Here is a 13,217-nt window from a genome sequence, read left to right on the forward strand (position 1 = left end):
GACAGTGGCGTGCACGCTTGCGCGCGACTGTGTCCGTGGCTGCGACTGGCAGGCGGCCGCGCGTGCGCGTGGGTACGCGTGGCGAGGACCCACGTGGGTCACCCAAACAAAGACGGCGCCGCGTGATCGGACCCGCGCGCGCGCGAACCCGGCAGGGCGGGCAAGGAGGCGCCGGGCGGGGCGGGGCGGCGGCTGCGCAGGCCCGGTCGGGGGCGCGCAGACTCCGCGCAGCAGGACGTGAGCGCGCGACGCGGCGCCGCCTCCGCGCTCGTGGCCGGCACCGGCGGGGCCGCGTAGTCCCCGCTCCCCGGCGCCGCTAGGCTCCCGGGAGGGCGGCAGGTGCAGCGGGGCCGGGTGGCCGGCCAGGGGGGCACCGCAGCGGCGGGTGGATGAGAGTTGGCCCCGATCTCCCCGCAGGGTAAGCGGCGCGCACGCGGACTCCTACACAGACCTGGGCGACGCTGGCCAAGCTCTGTCCCGGCCGCCGGGCCGCGTCCCTATCTGTACGCTGTGCTGCTCTCACTCGGTGGCCCACAGCAGCGACCCTCCCTTCGCGGACCGTCGCGGGCTCTCCCGGCACACACGCCCCCGGGGCGCGTGTCACGGCCACCCCTCGCGCGCACCGCGGACGCTGTGCGGGTCAGGGTCCTGCTGGGCGAGAGGCAGACCTCGATGGGACGTAGGGGCCAAACTACTGTGTGTGGGAATCATTAGATGGGTCACCATGCCTAGGCCGCTAGCGGGGGCGGAGCGGGGGGGACAGGATGAGGGCGCAGCAATTGTCGTCCTACTGACCCACTCTTCTGGGGGTGGGTGAACTGGAAAGGGGGAGGGCTCTCCAGACCCGTGTGGCCCGAGGGATGACCTGGGGGAAAAGTTGTGGACGCTTGCTTTCTGTGTGGCTTTTCCCCTTTTCTTTTAGACATTACCCTGTGGGATCCGGGAGGACAGTTGGCACCTGGCTAGAGCTTAGGCCTGTGTGTTTATTACAACCGCTAAGGTGGGGTTCTGTGTGGCAGTCCCCAGCCTACGTCCTCACTTGTCCACAGTGGGTCTGGCACCTCCGAAGGTTGAAGAGGGGCCCGTCTGGGTGTTGGTTCCCCTGTCCTTCCTTACCTGTGGCCCAGTAGTAGGGTGAGGAACAGGCTTCCATGGCTAGAGACAAGCTGGTACACCTCGGAGCTTCCCCATTTCCAAAGGTAGGAGAGATTCGGTATGGGGGAGACCTTTTTAGGGAGCATTCTCTTCCTTCCTTGCCTCTGTAGATTAGAGACAAAATAAGTTCTAAGGTCCTGAGTCTCAACCCTCCACAGTCTCACTGAAGCCCAGCTAGGCAGAGGGATTTGCTTTAGGGTCAGACCCAAGAGTAGGGTCATGGTCTGTGCTCTGTAGGGCTTGAAATAAAGGACAGTTGGAAGTTCCTTTTTTTTATATACCTGCTCTGTGACATTGGGCAAGGCAGTGAGCATCCCCTGCCTCAGTTTCCCCATCAGTGAGTGACGAAGAAGAAGATAAGAGGATTAATGATACGATATAGGTTCCATGCTGGCCAGACACACCCTAGGTCAAGAGTCAGGCCAGGCTGTCCTGCCCTTTGCCTCTCTGGTGACCTTAGTGAACCTGCAGATATCTGAGGAATCTTCTCTCATTCTGCCACCGCCCAACCTGTTCCCAGGCCCGTTTGGGGACACACAGCCTGGCGCTGTGAGGGTGTTTTATTATCTCTGCCCCATGCTAGGATGAACCCACAACCTACAGATATTCTCTGGGACACCCCAACTTGGGGGTCTCAGTTAGTACACCTGCTCCTCCCTCCTTCCCAAGCCACTTCTGGAGGTTGGAACCCCCTACCTTTGCTGTGATATTGAATACTGAACTCCCAGGGAGACTGGGCTAGGCACCAATGACTGGGGGGGGGTGTTGGATGCCCGGGACCACATACTTCGTGGACCACCATTTCCCTGCTCTGCTTGTTTCTCCTCAGCTGTCCTGGCTGATGGGAGGGAGCGTGGCTATCCTCAATGGTCCCAGTGATGTCTGTTTGAGTTCATGCTAGGATTTATATCTTGCAAGCCATCCGGGACAGTCTCAGAGTTGAGATCTGTTTCTACACAGCCTGGGCACCTCTTTAGCTTGTGCCTCCTACCCAGGAAGCCAGAGGGGCTTTGCAGGGGTGCCTCTCCTAGGGAAGGACCAGTGGTCTCTCTCTCTCTCTCTTCAAACCTCCTGGGCGTCCTCTGTTATCTGTTACCCTGGCTTACCCGGACTGGCGCCAGCAGTCAGAGCGGTTGCCAGTGCCAGCAGTGATGGCCTCTGCTGCCCTCATTCTTGCTGGGCTTCACCTTCACCACCTAGAAAGAGGAGACTCAGACCTGTTTCCTGAATCGACATTTCCGCCTCACAATAGAGAGTGCTCGCACAATGGAAACAGTGCCATTGAAGGCCCTGCGATGCTCTTGGTAGCGCTGGCATGGCCTCAGCATAGCTCCGTAAGAAGAGCCCAGCAGAGAAGTCACAGATGTTTAGAAACACCAGCTCCAGCCGTGTCACATCTGGACGGAAGCAGAATCCATGTCTGGAGAAGCAGAAAGGCTCAGTGTTCTGATGTGGGATCCTTGTTGATTCTTGTGCTACCTGGAGTCCCTTACTTCTCTGGGGATAACATGTGAAAGTCCCATCCAGTTGTCCATGCTCTGGTAGGGTTTCTCTCTGGAGCACCTGACCTACTGAGCCTTTTACAGGATTGGGGACATTTATTCTGGGGTGAAGTATCTCCAGCCAGAGGCTCATGTTTGGTGGCCATCCTCTCTTGGGGAGCTGGGCAGGTTCTCCTCCTGAACAGCCCTGTCCTCTCCACTCTGGTGTTTGACCTTCTTTTTGTTTCAGGATGGGTGCACTTAGTGTCTTGGTGGCAACACCTGTTAGTGGGGATGCTTGTCACTGGTGTACAGTTGGGTCACCTTTTCTGAGTCCTTGCTTCTTCCCACAAAGTAGACCGCGAGGGGACAGGCGGCCCCGTTAGCAGCGAGAGGCGTGCCTGTGGCCCACTGGTGTAGGCGGCTGCAGGGGCAGCTGCTGACAGCTTTGCAGTGGGTCGAGGGTGTCCTCCTTGGAGAACCGGTGATCATGAATCCGGGGAGATAAGATGGGAGCCTGCGAACAGAGTCACAGGTGAATGCAGGTGAACTTGCTCTGAGGTAGATCTTCTTTCCTTGGCCTCAGGTGGCCATTTCCAGGGAGGCCGACATCCTAGGGCACCCCAGGGCAGCTTGACCATAAATGTAGGTTCTGGAAGGTTTGATATATGAGCCCTGCGAACTATCTGGGGGCTATGGTGGTGCCATAGTGGCTCTGGGGTTGCTTTCTCCTTGGATTTGCACTGGGCAGAACTAGAAAACAGTGCTTAGAAAGGGGGTGAAAGTCCAAGTCTTCATCAGCCAGGTGTGGGGAGGAGGCCTGCAGGGAGGAGGCCTGGATTCCGTGTGCAGCCCAGCCCAGGTGGGTGGGCCTGAGTCTGTGGCTGGTGGAGAAATGTCCTATAAAGCAAAAGAACAGATGTGACAGACCAGAGTTTCCTGGGGTGTCTGCGTGTGGCCAGTACCGAAGGCCTGGGAAGGGACTTTAGACTGTAAGTCACCACTAATAACATTTGACATCGAAAAGCCATTGTTAAGACTGTTTGGTGTTTGACTTATAACCAGAGTTGTGATTCTACTTAAGCCTGTGATTAAAGTCCCCTGTGGTTCTACAGGAAGACAGGAAGTATTGGCCTATCTGAGAAAAAAAACAGTCGCAGGAGACAGACGCTGCACTGCGTGTCTCCCAGAGTCATCACACCCCCACACACTTATGCTACAATCACCAGGTGAGGAAACTGAGGCCCAGAGAGGGAGGGGCACAGCTTGCTCAAGTGCTAATGAGGGTTGGAGCAGAGCTCAGGTTTGAGCTTGCGTGGTGGCTTGTGGCAGAGCGGCTCCAGGGCCCTGTGGTAATCCTGCAAAGCTGAGTTTAGAGGGGTCCTGCGGCATTCAAGGCACGCAGCAGTGTCTCTCACAGGGCCTGGCCACATTCCTGGGAGACATTCTCATAGTTTGTTTCTCTGGCTCCTGAAGCTCGGGCTGTGGTGGGCTCCGTCTCACAAGAAGGGTTCCTCCAATGCAGAGAAGTTTGGGGCTTTCCCCAAGATACAAGACTATTCCTTTTTTCCCCGTTTGCCTCCCATGTAGAAAGTGGGCTTTTGAAAGCCAGGGTCTCTCCACACTCATGTAGTAGCGCCATGTTCCTTGTGTTCGACAGCCTCTAGTGAGCTGTCATGGCAATGAGTGACCGTTGCGCTCTGCCTTCTCTGGGATATTTGGCAGTTCATACTGAAGGGACCCTAGCTTTAGGGTCCATCCATAGTTGAGCCAGGCTGTGTGACCAGGAGGGACCTCTGACAGCTTCCGCAGGGAGGGAACAAGACCAGGATAGAGTTTGTTCTTTTTAAGTCTTTGTTAAGGTGTAATTCACACACCACACTACCCACCCTTTACAGATACAATTTGCTGCTTTTTAAACCGTTGATAATCTCGTCAACCATCACCACAATCTAGAGGATGTTTCCAGAATGAGGCAAGGACCGGATAGCTGGTACCCCACAGCCTCTTTCCGTAGCTGAGGCCACCACCATGCTAGATTAGCTATGGGTTTGCCTTCTCTGGATTCTTCATGTACCTGTAATCACAGGCGGGTGGCCTTTGTGTCAGCTTTCCTTGTTCACTGTGGATGTGTTGTGGTGGCAATTGTGCCTGTTGCAACCCCCCCAACTCTCCCCACCCCTTATATCCCCTCCCCATCCCTCCAACCCCTCCAATCCCCCCCCCATCCTCCAATCCCGCTGACCATGGTTTACTTGTAGTATTTGGGGACAAATACGTTTGTGTTTGTGGGTACAAAATGTCATAGCGTTCATGTGAAGGCCAGAGGACAACTTTTGGGAGTCACTTCTCTCTTTCTACTATGTGCGTCTCCATCCCTAGGGATGGAATGCAGGCCATCAGGGGTAGGTGACCATTTTACCATCAGCCTCTCACATGGTTGTTGATGAAGTCCTTTGCTTGACAGGTTATCTTCATTTTTGCCTCCTGTCCTTGTTTTGGTCCCAGAACCCCATCCGGGTCCCACATATGTCTGGTTGTCACATCTCCTTAGGCTCCTCTTGACTGTGACCCCTGTCCAGGAGACGTTTGGTGGGCTGCAGAGCCCTGCATTGAGAGTCCTCTTTTGAAATGTAGATGTTTTTGTCGTGATGAGTCTGGGGAGACCGATGGCTTGGGAAGGGCAGCATTCTCAGTACCTTTCGGTGTGACTCATTGCTGTTGGTGTACCCTTGGCCTAGGTATATTTGTCAAGAGGCCTCAGGGTCAAGGCCCTCCCAGCCACACTCTTTGGAAGGAATTCACAGTGTATTCCACCACCGAGGAACGAAAGGGGCTCTGTGCTTCCCCCTTAAGGACCAAGGACTTGAGTTATTTGGAATTCTGTGTAGATTTGGCAATTGTCTATTCTTCATTTAACCGCTTATTAAGCATTGATTTCTATTCATGTTGATTCATACTTTACACTTTACCGTGCGATTCCACTTGATTCATTTCCTTGCTGCTCTTTTAGTTGCCCCTGGGTCCCGTAGACAGCGCCTCTCTGTGAGAGCCTGAACACATCACGGCTGTGTAGCCCACAGGCTGCTTCAGGTTCAGCCCTAGAGTCTGCTCATTCTATAGGGAGCCCAGGCTCTTTCCCCGGAGACCAGTATCAGAAACCCAGATATAGGGGGCAGTGGTTGCTACTGGGGTTTGGTTGCTTTTAGACCCTTTCAAATAGAAGAACAGGAAGTGCATGTGTGAACTCTAACTCCTGTGTAGCTGCATCGGCCCATGAACACATCCATGCATGGCCATGCGCGTCTATAACAAGGGATGACCAGCTCCAGTCTGATCACCCCATGGATGGTTCTGGTCTCTTCTTGTAGATAATACCATTCCATCTCAGCATCGTGGAGTCAGGCTCTTTCTCCCTTAGCCACTCACGCGCTTAATCCTTCAACGTCAGTACTCACAAGGCGGGATCAGAGCTGTTACCTTGCAGCGCTTGGAGAGAGTTGCCAACCCAGACCTTCCCCAGCCCATGCAGTGGGTATGCACTTTGGGCCTGCAGAGCTTAGAGAGGGGCCACCACCTCCCCTCAACCACAGAAGAGATGCTTCTGTGACTGGTTCTATGACAGGAGGGAGAGACAAGGAGAAGCTGTGGATGGGGACTTCCCTGCTGTGCTCAACAGCCTGGCTGTGGGATGGGCACAGATTGGGACATTCCTTTGAGCGTGAGAGTGGGGCTTCACTTTCGAAGGAATCCCGATAGTCGGGCAGGGAGGAGGAAGGCTGCCGGCTGACTGCTAGAAAGCTTCGAGGTCTTTGAGTTTTAATCCTGACTGGGTCTGTCTCTTCTCTGCCTCTGAACTTGCCACTTCAGTAGGGAGGAATCTTTGAAGGGTTCTCTGAGCACACAAGGTACACCTCCTTGCCATTCGGGGAAGTGCCACACATGCGCTGTTGCCACCCGTGGCGGGAAAAGGGACCAAAGTGGGCATTCAGTCTTTGCTGACTTGGGCTTTTACTTGGTTCCATTTCTTTATAGTGGACTCGATGGTAGTCACTGGCCTGTCCCAGCTGTTCAGGCCATCAGCTGCTGGTGCCTATGGCAGGGTGGGGGTGGGTGTACACACAGAACTGTTTTAGGCAGGAATTGTGTAGGTTGGAAATGAGCTGGGTGCAGGCTGAACGGATAGGCAGGTGTGGGGGAGCAGGTCCCAGCCCTGATGAGGGACCTTAGAGCAGGGCTAAGGAATCTCACTGTTTCAGAAGAAAGCAACTAACTCAACAGGCTCAGGAGATGCCTGGACAGTACCTCTGCTTCACATTGCTGTCCCCTTGAACCGAAGAGAGACAGGGTACTCAAAAGACTCTGGGCTAGGCTCAATGACACTCTTCAATGGTTGGGATTCTATTTTCTATGCCATGTAGGCTGAACCCTCTGTGTCCAGGATTAGATGCCACCCCAATCCCTGTTGGACATGGAGGTGATAGAGGGGATTCACGGTGTGTGTGTGTGTGTGTGTGTGTGTGTGTGTATGTGTGAGTGTGAGCTCCACTGTCTATACTTGTACAGAGGGGCATGTACATTGCTATCTATACATACTGACATCTGGGTGTTTTTTTTTTTTTTTTTTTATCTTAGAAGGATGTTTTTTTCTCCCACTGTTGAATACTGATACAGGGAGAGAGTTTCTGGTTTCGCTTTAAGAAGCCCTGGCTCCAAAGATCCCAGCTTCATCTGTGCACCCAGCCTTTTCTCTGTACATGCTTATCAAGGACGTGCTCCATGCTGGACACTGGACAGTGCCAAATGTCCCCACTGAAGGGTAGCATGGCTGCGTGTTGTCCGAGAGATGGACTGGTAAGCATGGCTGTGTTAGTGAAGGTCTGTGCTCCTTCATGGTAACCTGGTTGTCCTACCCTGCAGCCCAGGCAGGTTGCCGGGGCCTGTAGCCCAGAGGACACTTGGGATGGGACCCATGATGTCAGGAAGGCATACTCTGGATGGCCCATTGAGGGAACGGTCTGGCCTTTAAAACTCAGAGATGCTCAGTGTTAAAGAGCACGTGCTGCTCTAGCAGAGGACCAGGGTTTAGTTCCCAGCACCCACATGGCAGCTCAGAACTGTCTGTAACTCCAGTTCCAGTGGACCTGATACCCTCTTTTGACCTCTATGGGTACCAGGCATGCGTGTCGTGCACACACATGCATGCAGGCAGGCAAAACACTCGGCAAAACACTCATACACATAAAATAAAAATAAATAAATCTTTAAAGAAAGAAACTTCAAATTCTCCCCCTGACCCTTTTTTGTTGTTTCTGATTTTTCAAGTCAGGGTTTCTCTGTGTAGCTTTGGAGCCTGTCCTGGAACTCACTCTGTAGATCAGGCTGGCCTCGAACTCACAGAGATCTGCCTGCCTTTGCCTTCTGAGTGCTGAGATTAAAGGTGTGCGCCACCAACTCTCAATGAAACCTCAAGTTCTTTTAAAAAAACAAACAAACAAACAAACAGATAACTAAATAATGGGCATGTGTCCACAGAAGGCTGAGGCAGGGGGACTGTGAGTTCAAAGTCAGGCTTCTCAGGGAGACCCTGTCTCAAAACAAAATTAAAAGAGCCACAAATGTAGTTCAGTGGTATGGCTGTCACTCAGCTTGTATGAGGCTCTGTGATTCGATACTCAGTCCAGACTAAAAATAAATGAATAAATAAAGACATCCACTCCAGTGTCTCAGAACCCATTCTGTTTTCAGGAGAGGCCACTACAGCTTGCTGTCCAAGGAGTACCTGCAAAGCCACAGGCTAGGGGGTTCTTGGCTTGCTCCGTGCCCATTCATTTGTTTTCCATAGACAGGATGGATTAATCCATGCCCTAGTGAAGTTTTCAGTTAAGTCCAGGACCCTTCTGGGTTTTGTTGAGCCGGGGACTTGGGGAAGGGACCCTGAACTAGAGGAGATGATTTTATTTCTTCCCTAGCCACTGCTGGGCATAGAGGGGGGAGGGTGTATGAGTCATTTCCCAAGTCTGAGAAGTGGAACCTGAGGTTTGAGTGTGTGTGGGCATGGGTGGGAAGCTGGCTGGAAGCCCAGCTGTCCAGAGTGACATCCCTCAGCATAGAAGAAAGCTACACTGTCTGTGCCCCGGAGAGCCTCAGAATATGCCTTTTTGGGGTCCCATTCTAGCTTCAGAGGCTTGCCCCTTCTTCACCCATTTTACCCAGAGGGAACGGTCAGGGGTCTGATCAAAGAAGGGAGGGGGTCATGTGTCATTTCCCAAGACAATGCTGAGAGGTAGTCAGGGATGAGTGGTGGTGGTGGTGGGCTGGAAATGGGGGTGGGGAGGGGTTGGAGGTCAGAGCTGGTGTGACCTCGAAGAACGTGTAACAGGCGTTCTTCGTAGATCCTGGATCAAGAAGGGAGGTGACATTTTGCTCAACAGCTTGCTGAAGAGTGCAGGGGTGTGTGAATCACTTCAGAAAGCATTTCCGTCAGAAGGTTTAAATACAGTTGAGAAGGGGGGAGGGTGTGGAAGGAGAGAGGGAGAGTGAAGAGTGGAAGGGGAGGGGCTCGCAGGTGCTGGAGGTGGGACTCAGAGGAATGCATACGTTAGTGTCTGCTGTTGGTCTTTGGGGCCACTGCCCAACGGTGGGAGCGGCCCACGTGCGACGTTACCACACACACAGTTGTCTTTGTAGAAAGGAAATGAAACGTGAGTCAGCCGCCCGCAGCACCAGGGTGGAGCCCCAGGAGGATGGCCTGGATGGCCTCCTACACCCCTCCCCACCCTACTGGGAGCCCCACTCCTCTCTGGATTGGAGGCAAATGGCAAGGGACAAGGGCATAGTTGAGGTGGGGGCAGAGAAGGCATTGAAGTGGGTGGTGTCCAAGCTGCTGGGTTCGGAAGGTCAGGCTCTGTTGGGTTTGGGCTGGGCCATCTGCGCCTTGCTCTCTGAGCTGGACATTGAGAATTGTAACTCGCAGAGCGGACGGCTTGGGGACTAGATGGGACTCCCTAGGAGAGGCAGGCCCTGTAATCCAGGTCTGCTAGTTCTAAATCTGCATAGGACGGTGAGTGCCAACAGGTGCCAGGCGCCTCATGTGGCTGTTACATATCAGGGCTCGGGAGGCCCAAAGGCCAGCTCCCTGAGAGGAAGGCAAGCATCCCAGCCCCTTGAGTCCCGCAAAGCAGTGTGGATGAGGGGAAGACTGTCTGACTCCCAGCATAGCCATGGGTGGGTGCTCTGTGTACATTGATGTATTGGGGTGGGGCAGGGTGGGATGCTGATAGGCAGGAAACGGGGAGCTGGACCCTGGCCAGCTACTTTCTGGGTTTTTAAAATCCCCAGCTGACCTCCTGCAGCCACGTAGCCAGCTCTGCACTTTAGGACTGGCCATCTACAGATGGGCCCAGGCATCGGGGTCCTCAAAGCTCTTAAGTTGCTCTTTATTCCTCTGGCCTCCTGCCTAGCCTGCTGTAGGTACTCCAGCTCTGGACCTCTCCCTTCTCCTGACCCGGGGATACCATAGTGACACTTCCCCTAGCCCTACATCCCTGTCACTTGGGCTAGGCCTTGGTGGTCCCACAAGATGTGGGGAAGGTATTGGATTGGAAGAGTCTGGGTGGCAGTTGTTGGTCCTGACTGACTAGTGCTAAAGCCCTCTGCCCTAAGCCATGCCATAGTGGTGGGACCCAGAACAAGTGGCTGGGCCTCCCTGAGTGTCTCTCATTTTTTTGTCCAGAGTGAGGCCAGTGACCACAGAGTGCTTGCAGGCACTGAGACGTCATGCGGAAAGGGCCCACTCAAGTAGTGTCAGCTGTGAGACCGAGTAAAACCTGGGTCTGCATGCTGGTGGCCCATAGCCATCCAGGGCAGCTGCTAGGTAGAGCAAGATGCCCGCGACAGTGCTATAGAGGGAAGGCTTTCCACAGTATGGGACCTTCTTCGCAGCTACCAAAGCCATGGAACCTCCATAAAAAAAGAGTCCTGAATGCTGGGGAGCCCTAGGTGTTGGGGAGCTTTGGATAGCAGAATCTCTGCCCTAAGTAGCCCAAGGGCAGATGGCAGTATGGGGACTGGGTTGATTGGGCCCAGGGAGAGATACCTGAGGCTGTCCAAGGCAGAGTGGGTGGGCCATTCTTTTATAGTAATACCTGCAGGGGGGCACGGGTGTATGGAGGAGCCTTCCATCCCCCTACAATAACCTCAAAAGGTACCATGTGGTCTCCACAGTGCAGATGAGGAAATGGGTATCAGAGAGGTCCCACCTTGCCTTTTGGCAGGGCCCACGCTCTTGCCATCCTGTTAGGTAACTGGTTTATGTATTTCCAAAGCTCAGTCCTGTCTTCGCTCTTGTTCTTGGGCATGGGCCTTGAGGAGTAACCCTCAAGTCTTCCAGTGGCCCCTCTCCTCAGTCTTCTGGGTGACCCGCCACCATATGCACCCCTGAAGGTCCCCTTGTATCTGCCTGAACCTCTTCTTTTCCCTCCCTTCCCCTGGGGCACCCCTTAGCAGACAATGTCAGACTGTCACATAATCTCCCATTCCTTCTTAGGACCTTCCCACCACTTATTACATACGGCACGGTATGTTTGTTGGTAGGAGATGCCACAATCTCGTGGATTCTGTGCTGTAGGACTGGTTCAGAGAGGTCAGGTTCCTTCCCCAAGGCCAGAAAGCGAGAAAACTGCGAGGCCAGTAGCTCCGAAGCTAGTGTGTGTCCCCACTGCTAACCTGAGTGGCTGAGCCAGAGGTTGGTGTAGACCCAAGGCTGTCATAGACCTTACTTTGGAGGAGAGGAGGGCTTCTGGGAGATGCTCAGCTACCAGTTCTGCATGCCACCCCTGACATGACCTGGGGTAAAAGGACTTTACTGATTTAAACCTGAATTCACTGACCTTCCCAGCACAGTCAGACTGCTGTGAGTTGTGTCCCACGGAAAGGCCATCCCCACCCCTCTCCATGAGCTAGGCACAGTCAGAGGCATCCGGTGACATTGATAGGCTAGCCCCAATCTGAGGACTGGACAGTTTGTCACCCCCTTTTCCCATTGCAGTAGGCGCCACGAAGGCAGGTACCTCCTCCCCTCTGTGCCCAGCAGTTGGCTGAGGGCCTGGGACAGGCATTGAGGACACTGTAATGTCTGAGGAGAGCCCATTGGTGCCCGTTGCCTGAGTACAAATCCTGTCCCCAGGGCCTGGCTCAGCAGGCCACCGGGGCTTGTCTTGGCTGTGCAACAGGTATGGTGCAGTCTCTGTAGGATCCTGTTGCCAGGGGATGGAGGCCAACTTCCCCTGTCAAACCCCATCCCCAACCGCTTACTTAATTGACAAATAAGTATTGTTCCTTTAAGGTAGGCGAGGGTGTATTTTTTTTTCTTTTGTAATTGAGTATTTAATGATAGGATTGAAAATAGTCCAGGGTGTTGCTGCACTGACTCAAAAAATTCAGCGGCTACACTGGGGCCTTGCTCATTCATCGTGGGATTGGCTGATGCATAGGCCTCGGGGGGGGGGAGCAGGGAGGGAGTCTCAGCTCCCTACACTTGTCAAGGCATGCCTCCCACCGCAAGGGACTTAGGGTCCAGTGGTTTACATGGATGCTGTAATTGGTTTTTGCTTCCAGGGTGCACTAGGCTGCAGGAGGGGCTGCTTGCTTCCTGCCTTGTTGCCACCTCTTCCTGACATGGGAGTTAGTTCTGCTGCGTGGAGTGTGAAGGATTTTAGCAGCAAAATGAACTCATTATGACCTATTTATCAAGTATCTCAGAATCACTTACATGAATATTTTGTCCTAAATTCCGTGTAATTGGAAGACAGAAACCCCTGCTCGGCCATTATTTTGGTTCACCAACATAACCTAAATTAGAGCTATCTCTGCATGCGTTTTCAAAAGAGGAAAGCGTTTGAAGAACGGCACGAAAGGAATTGATTTTATCTACTGCGCTCCCAAATGCCAGAGAAAAATGGAGTTGCTTAAGTAACATGGATGCTTGTTACCTCTGTTCGATTTGTTGGTATTTTCTCTTTACCAGGAACAGAAAGGGAATAAACTGGAGTGTTGGGAACTCCGACTTCAGGGACCCAAGATTTCCCATTGGATCCTCACCAGTGTGTTCTTTGTCCCCAGACCTTGAGTGAGAACATCTCCCTTCCTGGAATGTTCTCCCAGCAGACGATCCCCCGTCTCCACCGTGCGCTGAGAGTGAGGCAGTATGATGAGGGAAGGGATGTGTGGCTCTTCCTGCTGTTTCTCAGTGGTCTCATCCTTGTGGGGCCTACCCCATGTGAGGGCAGATGGTGGCTCCTTCCCTACCCTCTGAGGGGTGCCCACAGGACAGGTGTAGGTGCATCCACCTAGAGTTGCCTAGAGTGGTAGGGCAGGCCTTTAAGAAAGAGATTTGGGCTTGGGGAGATGGCCCAGTGGGTCAGATGCTTGCCATGCATATGTGAGGATGGAGTTCGGACCTCCAGCACCCACATCAATCAGAGAGGGAATGCAGCCGCTGTAATTCCAGTATGCAGGAGGCAGAGACAGGACCTTGAGCAAGCTGGGTGGGGTAGACTAGCCAAATCAGTGAGCTCTGGG

The 13,217-nt window shown here is 53.6% G+C and overlaps 1 protein-coding gene across 1 annotated transcript in view; it reads left to right on the top strand.

Moving 5' to 3' along the window:
• The first annotated feature begins 261 nt into the window (after positions 1-261).
• The window catches only part of Gramd4 (GRAM domain containing 4), a 76,155-nt gene continuing 63,199 nt past the window's right edge, over positions 262-13,217 (top strand). Inside the window, exon 1 of the mRNA XM_048444914.3 lies at positions 262-418. Within this exon, the coding sequence (XP_048300871.2) occupies positions 390-418 (29 nt within the window). The 5' untranslated portion in view covers positions 262-389. The remainder of the gene's footprint in view (positions 419-13,217) is intronic.

This window comes from Myodes glareolus, chromosome 19 (genome assembly GCF_982192425.1).
Source record: "Myodes glareolus chromosome 19, mMyoGla1.1, whole genome shotgun sequence".
Classification (NCBI taxonomy): Eukaryota; Metazoa; Chordata; class Mammalia; order Rodentia; family Cricetidae; genus Myodes; species Myodes glareolus.